This window comes from Tachypleus tridentatus, chromosome 13 (assembly GCF_004210375.1).
Source record: "Tachypleus tridentatus isolate NWPU-2018 chromosome 13, ASM421037v1, whole genome shotgun sequence".
Classification (NCBI taxonomy): domain Eukaryota; kingdom Metazoa; phylum Arthropoda; class Merostomata; order Xiphosura; family Limulidae; genus Tachypleus; species Tachypleus tridentatus.
The window spans coordinates 153,451,889-153,465,635 of NC_134837.1; the positions used below are offsets into that span (position 1 = coordinate 153,451,889).

The 13,747-nt window shown below is 34.4% G+C and overlaps 1 protein-coding gene across 5 annotated transcripts in view; it reads right to left on the minus strand.

Annotated features, from left to right (window-relative positions):
- LOC143237638 (disks large homolog 1-like) overlaps window positions 1–13,747 on the minus strand; it is a 262,734-nt gene that overhangs the window by 215,841 nt on the left and 33,146 nt on the right. For 3 of the 5 annotated variants that reach the window (XM_076477117.1, XM_076477113.1, XM_076477112.1), the window contains exon 3: window positions 12,208–12,335. Coding sequence is in view for 4 of the 5 variants with exons in the window: in XM_076477113.1 (XP_076333228.1) it covers window positions 12,208–12,335 (128 nt within the window). In the remaining variant the exon portion in view is untranslated. Of the gene's footprint in view, window positions 1–1,440; window positions 2,133–12,207; window positions 12,336–13,747 lie in introns of those variants that run through there. The other 2 variants (XM_076477114.1, XM_076477115.1) reach the window with 2 other exon arrangements.

A 13,747-nucleotide genomic window follows, 5' to 3' on the forward strand; every position in this document is an offset into this window, starting at 1 on the left:
ACATTTCTAGTATCTTTGTTCCTGGATTTAATGATATAGCACCCTCAATTAGGAGATTAAATCTAAATAATGAAAGTTTTTAATAAAAATACTATTAACACGTATGTTTAAAAAAACCATTAAAAACGAACATAAAATGTTTCATAAAGCGTATTTATTGCGCAACTATTGAACGTTGTATGTTCGTTTTTATATTATCACTATTTTACCTGTGAATTACTGCTGTTTATTTAAAATACATTTAATTCAATAAAATTCCGTTTTCTATGCATATAAATTTTACAATGACTTTAACCGTCCATATGCTAATGTTAGACCCACTTATTAGGAATAACTAGAATATATATTTCTTTATGAATACAATGATCTAATGCTTCAGGTAGTTGACAGTTTAACCTCCGTTTCAATCAGTACAACGAGACGAGTTTGAAAACGTATTGTAACATATGCTTAATCAGTACAGTATAATAGGTGTATTTTTCGACCTCAATGTTATTTGTTATCAGTACTAACAAAGAAACAATACAAATTTACACATCAGAATGTACTGAAATTATAAAAATGCTGAGATACCAGTGATTTCGAGGAATAACAATACATCATTCATCTAAGAATTTTGCACTTCACGTGGAGCCACAGTGGCTTCGTCCCTGACACTGGTGAATGCATGGAGTACTGAGTTAACGAAGCCTACATCAAGATTAGGCATTTAGTAACTCGTGCAGGAAGATGGTACACGTGCGAGTCATAACTGAAAAGCTAGTATTGTCACATTTAATGCTAAAAATGATTTATATTCTCTATGTAGCCATATTGTGTAACCTGCAAAATCGTGCGTTTTTATGTAGAATTGAAGCTAACTATGAATATCTTTAAATGTGTATATCTCAGGTTACGCTGGATCTTGACTATGGAAAAATATGGCTGATGTCAGTATCTCAAGCTTTTGTGGATGCTGCCACTTAAAGCAGATAAAACTCCTTAAATACATCGCTAATCTGCCAGGAGACGGAGGTAATTTTTAGCAAAATTAAATTAAAACTATCAATCTTAAATTACGCGTAAAATATATAGCAAGGTATACTACAAACCAAACAAACTAAAATAGTTTTGATGGATATCTGATCAATTTACAGTTCAAAAATCACCTACACGATAACGAAATTCATCAATATAGAATATTAACAATTTCTACTAGCTGTACGACGATTCATTCTTCATAAATGCATCGTTTGTGTATTAAAAATGAACTGAACTGCTGTGATTAATTATACCTACTGTTGTTTTGGGAATACAAAGGATAAAAAATACATTTACAAATACTGTTACCAGTATATAAGGTGATAATGACGTGTTTGATTGAGATCTTACAGTTGCTGAAAAGAAAAAATATTTTCTTGTTTTAGTTATTTGCTTTATATATATATATAACGAACTTACTCCTTTAGGTAGGCAACAAGAACAAAAATATGACTGGGTTGGCTTAGGGGGTGGCTCAACTCGGGAATGACTATAGTTTTGTTTCTTTCGACGGCGGCGCATGCGGTTGGGCACCACGTACATATAATTGGAGAAGCGCCGGCGTGACCCACGCACGATAGACACCCAGTCGATCATGATGCTGAAGAAATAAAAGTCAAATCTCTGTTCCTATTGAGGACTATTCTGAGCGCGAGCGCGCACACACACACACGAGTTTACTAGGATAGTTTTGCAATAACAGTAAGTTCACAGAGCACGTCCTATGGTTACTGTGTTGAACATGTAACGCACAGTGAAAATCACTATAGGCACTACTTCTAAATATATACAGTCCAGCTTGTGTTATATCTACACTCTTGACTGTTACACAGCCAGTGATTTGGACAGTAAAGCTTCACTAGACTTCGATAACAACCGTTTTTACTTCTATTTACATTACACTACAACACAACTGCTGAAAGCAACAATGACTGCACCACAAGAACAGGTGCGGACTGGCGGTTCTCCGATGCCGAGCTGATGCTGGCGCAGGTACAGGAGGATGTGCACGTGCAAGCTGACCGTCTTCCATGGAAAGCTCTGGGAAGAGACTATGAAGGCGGCTGATGATGCAGGCGGAGCACAAGAGGCTTCTTGGTATACACAGCGCAATGACGGTTACAGGAAATCCGGGTGTAAATATATACAGACAGCAGGGGAGATTTTAGCAAGCTGGCGTACATAACAACGTGTATACAGTTCGTAAGGATACTAGCTCAGACAACAAACCAATCAACACAATGTGATATACATTTAACAAAATAATGAGGCACGTGCTCAATAAATGTTTATTTCATTAGCAGAGGTTGAAATGACATGCCTCTTTATTCACTTAAGCGGGTTGTTAAACAAATTATTTCTGTTGTTATCGTTATTAAGAAATAAAAAAGTGTCTTAATTGCAAAATTAAGTTTTCCTTAGATTTAGAAACACACAACAAGAAAATTTAATTTGGTTGATGGACGGTAGTTGCCTGTTGAAGAAACACAAGTGTAAAGGATGACGTTTCGAAAGTTTTACGTCTTTTATCTTCAAACATTCGAAATGTTGTCCTCTATACTTGTGAAATTTTCTCATGAATACTCTGCCCAAAGAATCTAACACAAAACAACTACATTACTTTCCAACATATTCAACAGACCAGATATTTCCAAAGAACTGGAGGCAAAGGGGGCGTAAGTGTCTCAGGGGAGGGGGGATTCAAATAGAAAATGATGTTACTATACTCAGTAATAGCTTCACTGAGTGTAGGTCTCTCTCGAATTTCTAAAGTCTGAAACCCCTGTAATATGATATATTAATATATAAATGTTAAACGTATATTCACATCAATATGAAGATACAATACTCAAAACATATAATCATACTTGCATATAATACATCATATATATATGTTTGTTATAACCTAATATTTAATTTCAATTTAATTTTAAATTATTTTTCTTTTGAATTGTTTTTGGTTATAACAAACTAATATAATTAATCAGAGGTTTGGATTTGCTGTTTTTAACGCAGTCCTTCCTTTTAATTTTGTTTACTTAACTTTATTAATATTAATTTCCTCTAATATATATAAGTACCTTCAATACTGTTACTTACATTAATCGATAAAAGGCGATTCAAGTCAGCACTATAAATTAATAATGAACTTAATACAAATTATTTTCGCAAAGAATTCATTGTCAGTCCTAGTTAGTCCTGTGGTAATAGCTCCCAAATGGTGATATCTCATCTACCATACAAAAATCTCAACGCTGATGTTAAACTAGCCAACAAGTTTTTCAGTGAAACTGTCTTTCCCCACAACTGGCTGCAGACAATGAGAGGCAGTAAGGGTTGATACATTGTGGGTGAAAGCACTCAACTTCATACCGTTAATTTTTTCATATACACACACAAATATCAAAATATTCCTAAAATGTTCATATAGAAAACGCAAAAAAACTGTACCTTTCTTTTCAATCTTTTAAAATGTATCCTTAAGATACAGTCTAAAGTTTGTGTTATTTCCTATTACAGAAAAATCGAATCAGCATCCAATATATATGTATTAGAGGGTGGTCCACATTGCCTTTCTTATTTTAAAATTTAATCATTACTTTGTTAAAGAAACACTTTCATGAAGTTTTCAGTATCCTGTAGCCCAGCACAAACAGTTTCTATTGACTTCTCATTACACTTATACTTGTGAACTATCAGAGACTCTCAGCACGTTTATCCGATGTTCGATTTCAGTCCACGTTCACTGCCACATGCCCACAGTTACAGTGGCGATGGCATCCATTATTCTGATTTTTAGTTCAGTGATTTTTACATATTTAACATAAGAAAAAAGTCTAGTGAGAATATGTCTCGCAAACCTGAAGGCGACGAAATAGCCCATCATGGCCTGTTCATCACATTCACCCTTTTCTTGCACTACTGCCATTTTTCAGAGTAGTACTACTTAAAGGAGCGAACAAAAACATTACAATAAAAACTGTTTGAGTTGGGTACAAGATGTTGACAACTATATGGTTGTGTCTCTTTATCTCTCTAACTATTAAACAATTTTAAAATAAGAAAGAATTTTGAACCACCCTGTACTAAAATAGAGTTATATTCAATATTCAAACATTGAAATATACACATAAAGAAAACAATGCACTACTTTCAACGCTCTCTGTACACAAAAACTAAAGACAGATGCGACAAGAAAATGTAATTAGATAAATAGATACATAATTTCATGGACCATTCAAGAATTCAGTTGCTTATATACATACCATTAAATGCAAAATAAATGAAATAGTTGTATATTGTGGACTAAACTGGTGCCACAAGCTAAAATCATTTTTAATTCCCTTTGGAATAAGTCTAAGTTTCATGGTAATGAGAGATGTATAATTGCAATGACGTGTTTGTAAAAACAATGTGGTTGTAGGTATGGCTTCCTATAGAAAGCTCGCGTGCCTGCTCCAGAGCTATCTCAGGAAGATATAAATATATCTATATTACAAGTGCATGTCTAACTGCACAGCCCTCCCTGTATACTGCAAGCCCAGAAATACTTCGTCTAATGAACTGTTTATAAGATAAACATACAAATACAAGTCGCACACGTGCTGGATAAAGAAAAAGGTTTCTTTTATATATACATCTGGGACTTCAAGATGAACATAATTCAACAAGCCAGCTTTACGATTTGTGAAAGCCACAGTCTCTACTACGACGAGGCAAAGCGAAGAGACACACCCAATCATGAATAAAATGAATCATTTTTCAACAACCTTTTCCAGCAGAGCGCCAGAGATTTAAAAGGATAATTCACTGCACTTAGCTAAAATGTATTAAGAACCATTACTTCTTTGTATGAGTTCCAAAATATATAGTAGTATTGTCACACACCGTCATCTTTTCACACAATTAGAAATAGTGCACGCTTGGTCGTCATTATATATTTAAATAGTCCAACCTCTAATACAGCGTTATAGGTTGTTCGAAGTAACATCGCGTTGAAGTATTACCAAAATTAGAAAAATGCAGTGATGTTTTATCTTTTATCTCGTAGTGTCGAAATTCGTGCTAACCAACGAACCTAAGATTTCAGTGCTGGCATATAGCAACTTTTATATCTTATTCACAGTTTACATATTCTCAAATAAATGAATAGCACACAGTTCCATCACAAAATATAACGCTTACTAATAGATATATCGTTCAAGCGCAATATAGACGTCCATACGATGTCTCATAGTGAGCGAAGCCTAACCAAAGTACAAATGCACCGAAATAACGCGTACAATATCTCCATAATTTATCTATTTAGGCTTGAGTTAATTAAATGGAACACTCACAATATTAGGTTTAATTGTAAATTCATCATTTTACAAAAATTTAAATTATTGTAAGATATTTTTTGTGAAGCGATTACGTAACTAATCCGATTAGTACGGACGTTTTAATGTTATCGTGAGATCGATAATGCAATTACAAAAAATATACACATAGCCAAGGTCTTAACAAGCACACAACGCACAAATAATATTAAGGATGAGCCCTGTAATATGTATACACAACTGTAGTATCACTGGTAATATAAGTAACATATGGAAAGCCTTACAAGAAATAAAGAATTAAGTTATTTAGCATGTTCTAGCTATATCTAATCCGACACCAGGGGCCTGCGGACACTGAAAACCAATTTCAGTTATTACATTTGTTCAGGAGGTGAAGGGCGTTATGCATCTTTTAGGTTTTGTACAAAGTTTCATGTGTTTAAAGTGACCATAAAACCCACTAAAAAACAGGATCCCTGAAAATGTTTTGTTTCACGAGTAAATAAACCCTAAATTAAGAGTAATAAATATTTTTATTTTTTGCTTTTGAAGTTCATGTCATGCTGTGTTGTACCCTACAGAGCGAATCATTTTTCTTGTTATTTACAGCATGCACATTTTACTAACGTCACACCAATAAAACCTGCAACATGAAATGTCCCTTACTTCACATTCTAGTATCTACTGACTGATTGACGGAACACACGACTGTATTGTTGCGAGCGGTTAAAACGGGTGGGGGGCCCGGCATGGTCTAGCGCGTTAAGGCGTGCGCTTCGCAATCTGAGGGTCGCGGGTTCGCGCCCGAGTCGCGCCAAACATGCTCGCCCTCCCAGCCGTGGGGGCGTTATAATGTGACGGTCAATCCCACTATTCGTTGGCAAAAGAGTAGCCCAATAGTTGGCGGTGGATGGTGATGACTAGCTGCCTTCCCTCTAGTCTTACACTGCTAAATTAGGGACGGCTAGCACAGATAGCCCTCGAGTAGCTTTGTGCGAAATTCCAAAAAACAAACAAACAAACAAATAAAATTGGTGACCCCTGCGAGCGGCCTTTGGCCCCCTTTCGGAGAAATTGCCCTTCATTATGATAATGTTTTTTTCTTTAATTTTCGGTAGAAATCATTTTGAATAGTGAACAAGAAAACGGACTTAGCCGTGTGTATTGCGCAAGAAACTTTTGTAAGCGACCTCTTTTATGCTGAAATTTGATCTGACTCGTGGTACAAAATTCTCTGACGTTTCTTAAAGTTAAATTTTCCTTACTTTTCCTTAACCTGTGGGAAGCAACCCTGGATCGAGACATTGGTCAAATTTATTATTGTACTTTTCTCAAAACTGTATATTTCTGGCCATTTTTTAAAAAAAACAAACATTCATCGACCATACCAGGTTGGATAGTCTTTGAGATAGTTCTGTACTTCTGCCTATTTGTGGAATATCTCCTCCACCCAGTTTTTACAGAGATAAAGAGTCAAGGGAGGACACATATTTCATTAAAACACCATCACAAATGTTGTTTTCATGCAGACAATCGCTCACCGATTTAAATACATCTTCCTATGAAAATTTTCAGGTAAATTAATGTGAAAAGGTTCATGTTGAATAATATCATCAATACGACAATAAATATAAATATGCTTTAATAAAATCGAAGTTATAGTGTTAATGATAAATCATTATGATCCACACATTTAAAAACTGTCCATTTTGTTCATCACTTTATAACCTTACTATTACAAACGTAATGTGAACAACACATTTTGTTCACCACCTATAAACTGGCCATTACAAAGGTAATTCGAACAAAACATTTTTTTCATCACCTATAACTTGGCCATTACAAAAATAATGCGAGCATGACATTTTATCACCGAAAATCTGACCATTACAAAGGTAATACGAACAAAACATTTTGTTCTAGAATAATTCTAAAGAATTGATGATTACCATAAACTCCTTACAGCCGACTAACAGAAGACAAAACAAACATTATAACGATCTCAATGTATACTTTACTAGCTTTCCAAATACAGCAAAAGTACCGAACAGCGTCGTTATATTGCTTGTCACAAAGGGCGCTCTGCAAACGTGGTTTTTGGAAGCCTCATGTGTTACATACCCTCACAAAAGAAAAAGTTAAACCTCGTCCAGGAAACAATAAATAATTATATATGGAGCTTAGGGTGTCTCAAAATTCATACTCACTGCTGACAATGAGTAGGCCTAAATTTCCTTTCCTAGAAAACTTGTTTTTGGTGTAGTGGGCAATGTCATGAGATATGTAATAACCGTTTCCGAAGTTAAATTTGACAAATTTTCACTATAAATATGAAGCAAAAAAAATAAAAGAAAATACATTAAAAATATAAATCCGGACTGTCTATTATGTAACAGTTAAAAACATTAGGATGTGGGTTCGAATTATACCATTACATCCAATGTTCAGTTCTTGTCAAGATGTTAATTCCACCTTTTGAGATTCTATTAATCTAAATCTTATTTATTACCACACCAAATATCAATCCTTAAGAAATATGGTAAGAAAATATAATATGTTTATGAAATATATTGTCAATTTAGTGAAAAAAGAACAACTTATCAAGAAATTTTATATAAAATTAGTTTTAAGCAACACACTTCATAGTTGTTGTTAACAAACAAACGGTCGCTGATTCACCAACGAATCACGTTGCACGATTCGCTTGCACAAATCGAAACTGAATAAACTGACATTTTAATTTTTACACGTTTTTCCAGAACAAAATGTATTTGTTGACATCAGTGTAAACAACTAAAAATAATTTTTGATGACAATCAAACATCTCACTTTGTAAATGGAATCGTCTACCTGCTCTCCAATGGAAAGCCCACATCAACTAGAAAGTAGCGACACTGGAACTAAAAATAAAATAGCCTTTTCACAAATCTCACGCATACTTCTTAACTGTATGCAGTGTGAAAGTGGCGATCAAAATATACGAGCATAAATTTATATGCATTCGTTGAATACTTTTCGATACGCGTTCGCTCAAACATGCCTTAAAGAAATGTGTTTGTCTATGTAACGTCTAAATGTAAATATTTTAGACGTTCCTATAGAACACTATAAAAGCATATTTATAGATGTGAATTTGATTTCACTGTCTTTTCTCACTGCCAGACCTTCTATCTTATTCTGAGGAACTTCAGTCGATAGACAAAAGTGCTGCTACTACGTCTTTCAGAATAAGAAAGACCAAAACGGGTCTAAACAAGGGAATGTTACCAAAATAAAATAGATGAAATATTTTAACATTTGTTCTCCTACCGTAGTTTTTAACATTGAAAGGTTAGCAAAGATTTAATTTCGTTAAATATGTATACATGCGTTCAAGGCTGACAGATACAACTTCTGTCTTTAATACACTTTTACTGTAGCTGGATAGAATATATACAACGTGAGTTATCTTTAACAAAGTCTCTAAAACTATAATAAATTCGTCTTTAAGTCACCAGATAGGTGAGATAGTTGTAGCTTTGTAACAGATTCAAGTGATAATGTTAAGCAAGTATAAATTGACAACTTCAAAGCATAAACTTGATTTTTTAATAATAAATTAATATTAGATTAAAATCTCATTAAACCTGAATAACTTAAAATCACAAATCATAAACCTCAACTGTTAGACGATGTATCATTTTTCATTGGATGTATTAACCAATACATTTAAAAGTTAATTTCGTGGTCACTCGATGTAAAGTTTGAAAAATGAATGCCTAAATACTTTAAACATTTGCTACTACAAACTAAAATACCAAACGTTTACAAACTTACAACACATTTTCTTCATTCAGCATTTTTAATTGGAGGGTCTGGTTATTTTGTTAGTCACTCGCCTTCTCTTTCATTTAATTATGAGACTATTAATGGGAAGCGTACAGCAGTGGGGTATGGGTAACGAGAACATATGCCACAACTTTAAAGTGTATGTAATAATTTAAACACTGCTTTGTCGTTCTGCAACAGCAAACAGAAGTCCTGTAGCTACTTCTATTGCTTTTAACATCTAACTTTTATGGATTAAAAAGTAGAAATGACGTGTGCCAATTAATGAGAAATTAATGTAAAAATACAATTGAAACCTATTTTTACATAAAGTTTTGTAAATCATATTGAAACTAATGAGCCGTTTAAATGAAAAGCCTTACTTGAAAGAAATTAGGTATACTGCAAACGTATAAAGAACATTTGCAAGCCACCCCTGATTTCGATTATGTAATACAAGTTAACTACGTTCAAGAAACATGGGAAATATAAAAATAATTTGTAAGCAACATATTTATGCTCTGAAAACATTACGGTTGTGCACTTGGTGTACTTTCATGCCAAGCTGTTTAACTTAAATTTATTTAACGTTGCGAATTATTTTGGTGTGGCTTTTGAAGAAAATGAAAATTTTCATACAAAAAATATCTTCCAGTGACATTCAAAAATAGCAAAATTGTCTTATGACATTATTTATGAACATAAAGCCGCTAATACACGTATTTTAAATGAAACCATGTGTGATCAATACATTATTTACTTCATCTGAAGCCGTATGTCAGAAAATCTGGTTCATCTGAAATCGTATAATATGAGATCCGGTTCACCGGAATAATGTGTAGTGTACAATCTCTCTCACCCGAATTCACATAGAACAATGTATAAATATAATTATTAACAATTTTTTGTTGTGGCTTGCAGCGAGTATATTAACTCATTCCTGGGCGTTTAATGTACATTACAGCTGCGAACTATCAGAGCCTGACGTTGTTATTACATCTTTATATTGAAAAATCACAATTCTATAAATACGATAACCCGAACGTTAGTGAACAGTAAACCTTCCTTTTTCGAAGGTGAACTAAAAATGCTGAAGTCATATTATAAACTCAGAAAAGCATTTCATCATTTAATTTATTTCACAGTACACTTTAATCGAGTAAATATACTCTTCAAAAAAAGAAACGCAAAAGCCAAAATATGAGACAAATTGTTAACAAGTTTATTCCGGGTAGTTCTGTATGACATGTGTGAAACTTTGCACATTCACTGCTGAACATCCAAAGTCTGCAAAGGCGAAGTCCACGCTCACTAGGTGAAGTTTAACGTCACTCAACGTCAATAACGAGTATGCCCCCCGTGAGCATCAATAACTGCTTGGCATCTCCTGCCCATGGAAGCGATAAGATGACGAATTACATCCTGTGGAATGGCTATTCACTCAGCCTGCAAAGCTGCTGCAAGCTGAGGTAGAGTCTGCGGTTGAGGTTGTCGCCGTCGCAGACGTCGGTCCAACTCATCCCAAAGATGTTCGATGGGGCTTAAATCTGGTGATCTGGAGGGCCAGGGAAGAACGTTGATGTTGTGGTGTCTCAAGAAGACAGTGGTGAGTCGGGCTGTGTGAGGACGGGCGTTGTCATGTTGAAAAACGTCGTTGACGTTCACTATGATGGGTTGCATATGGGGCCTAAGAATCTCGTCGATGGTTGCGTACGGTTTGATCGGAAATCCTACGCAGCCCTGGTATGGTTGAGGCAGTAGACGTCGCAGTGGTGGTCCTATCCCGAAGGTGACGTAACCGGATGTTGCGATCTTGTGCGGGCGTGGTCACACGAGGTCTGCCAGATCGTGGACGGTCACGAGTTCATCCATATTGTTGGTGACGATTCCATAGCCTTGTGATGGTGCTTAGGTGGGCATTCACAGCTCTGGCAACATCTGATCGAGATTCGCCTGCTTTCAAGCGACCAATGGCGTTGTTGCGTTGTGCTTCAGTCAGTCTTGGCGTAACTGTATTGCGTGTCGGTGGCTTAACACTGAGCTATGGAAACTGAGAACCCGTCACTTTTATAGGGAGTTTGCACATGTTGCACTTGCAGAACATGCAGATCTCTCAAACAAATTTATTGGACACGAATGCGTTTTGGCGAAAAATCCGATGTTTTCCTCCGTTTTCAAAGTGCACAACTTTTATTGTCATTTTGGTCTGACAATCAGTGCCTTAACACGTGTAACATCACATACTCTGAGCTTGTAACGTTATTACATATATTTCTCTTTAAAATAACAAAAATATCCCTTTTGTGTTTCTTGTTTTGAAGAGTATATTATGGCAAATTCATTTAGTATGCACACATGCGATTCCGTGATGTTGAATCTGTCGAAAAGTCTCACAAGATAAAACTTCTTTGCCACGCTATCACTTGCAAAGGGGAAGTTCAATGGATATAATCATTGCAACGAAAATTTAAAAGATACGAAATTTCCCACAGCAATTACGCACAACATAATTACAAGTTCCTGTGTTTACTTAAATATATTATAACACACATATACAGCGAATAATTAACAAATCGAAAACTAACTGACTAAATTTGTTTACTTCTTAAAGAATTTTAACAATTCACGTTGTAGTGATTTCTAAAAAAATTGGATAATGTGAACATTTTGTAAGTGTAAAGAAAACAAAAAAACAGGTTTCACCCTCAATCAGCTACTTATATATTAAAACCAGTACTACACCTCTTAGGCTCTAAATATTTCTGGTTCTGATCAACACACACAAACATACTAGCTACTAAAACGCGGCAACAGATAGCGCCACATATCATCCAAATATTCAAAATTACTTTTACCACAACTTAATAAAACACATACATACATAACACGTGCTCAATATTTTGACAAGCTTGATAGTTGTACTATAATAATTTTATTAGTAAGTTTAACAATCATATACCAGATTAAAAAACGGAACAATTATTATTTTAAACTTGAAATTATCATTTTAACACACTTAAGTAACTGGAGAAAAAATACATTTATAACAAGGTCCACTTACCTCACTGTTAAGGCCAATAATCGGAGAGCTGGTTTCCCATTTACAAGCAATCTGTAAAGTCTCAGCAGTTTTCTGCTGGATACTTTTATTGTCGTCTAATAACGTAACTTCGTAGAATTCTTGGATGTCTGGAATAATATTGGATTTAAAAAATATATTAAATTACGTATAAATCTTACCTTTTACAACGTTGGAAAATGTAAAACATTTGATTTTTTTTTAACTTCATAATGTGAACATTTGTATTTTATCTTATAAAAATACTCATGACAAATGAATAACATTACTCTCCACTTTTCTTTAACTTTGTATAAATAAAAACCATTCTTATGACACTCGCATACAATTCTATTTCACATACTTTGTTATTGTTTTAAATTACTTTCAGATATCAGCAATTATTCAGCATTATTTACAAATGGTGTAAAAGTTGTGAGCTGTTGTTGTTTGTTATTAAGTACAAAGCTACACAAACGGCTATCTATGCTCTACCCCAAATGAATACTGTAACCAAATTTCTAGCAATACAAAAGAAGGTAAAAGGTTGTGAGAATTTCGCGAGTTCCGATATACAAACAGGGATTTCATTCTTTTACGTCTCCCAGTGAATCAACGGTAAATTTATAGATTTACAACACTAAATTTTCGCGTTTTGGCGAAAAATCCGATGTTTTCCTCCGTTTTAAAGCGCACAACTTTTATTGTCATTTTGGTCTGACAATCAGTGCCTTAACACGTGTAACATCACATACTCTGAGCTTGTAACGTTATTACATATATTTCTCTTTAAAATAATAAAAATATCCCTTTTGCGTTTCTTATTTTGAATAGTATACATGTTAAATCCTTTTCACTTGCATGAATTCAGGTTTCAGTAAAAGTATTTAAACTGAATAATGCTATAAAGTCTTATAATGGCTAATTCCCACAAGATTTTAACATGACTCTCTGGTTACTTATGTAGGAATTTTTGTATGATTTTCTATATTCATCCCTACTTCTTTGTCCATATTTTTGGCATTGCCATCCATACATCGTCATTATTTTATTTAATTTGTCTCTAATGGCTTGTTCCCCCTCTTTTTTTAGTTTTTAAACAACCAATATTAATGAATGGCAATCTCTATGAAGGAAGCAGTTTTGGCGTGGCGTGATGAATTGCCTTGATAGACATCATGTTTTGAAGTCATTGAAACACTATATTACTTTTGTACTCTCTAACTTGAAGTGCAACAACTTCAAATATCCATGAACTAACCCTTCTGGTACCAGAATCAGAATAACCGGTAAAATATGTGGCTCTTGCGCTATTCACCGGTTATCTACTTAAAGGAAATTTTTTGAGTAAACCAAAGGTCTTAATAGCTTTTGAAACCTACATTAGGTTCATAAATATCTCTTACATTTCGTTAAAAGAGAGATTTGAGAATATGTTTAGTAATATATAATATGCGTCAGCCATTGTTATCCTGGCCCAAATCCACAGTACAGTACTATGTACTATTGTGCTTAGTGAAAACCTAAAAAAAAATGTTGGTTC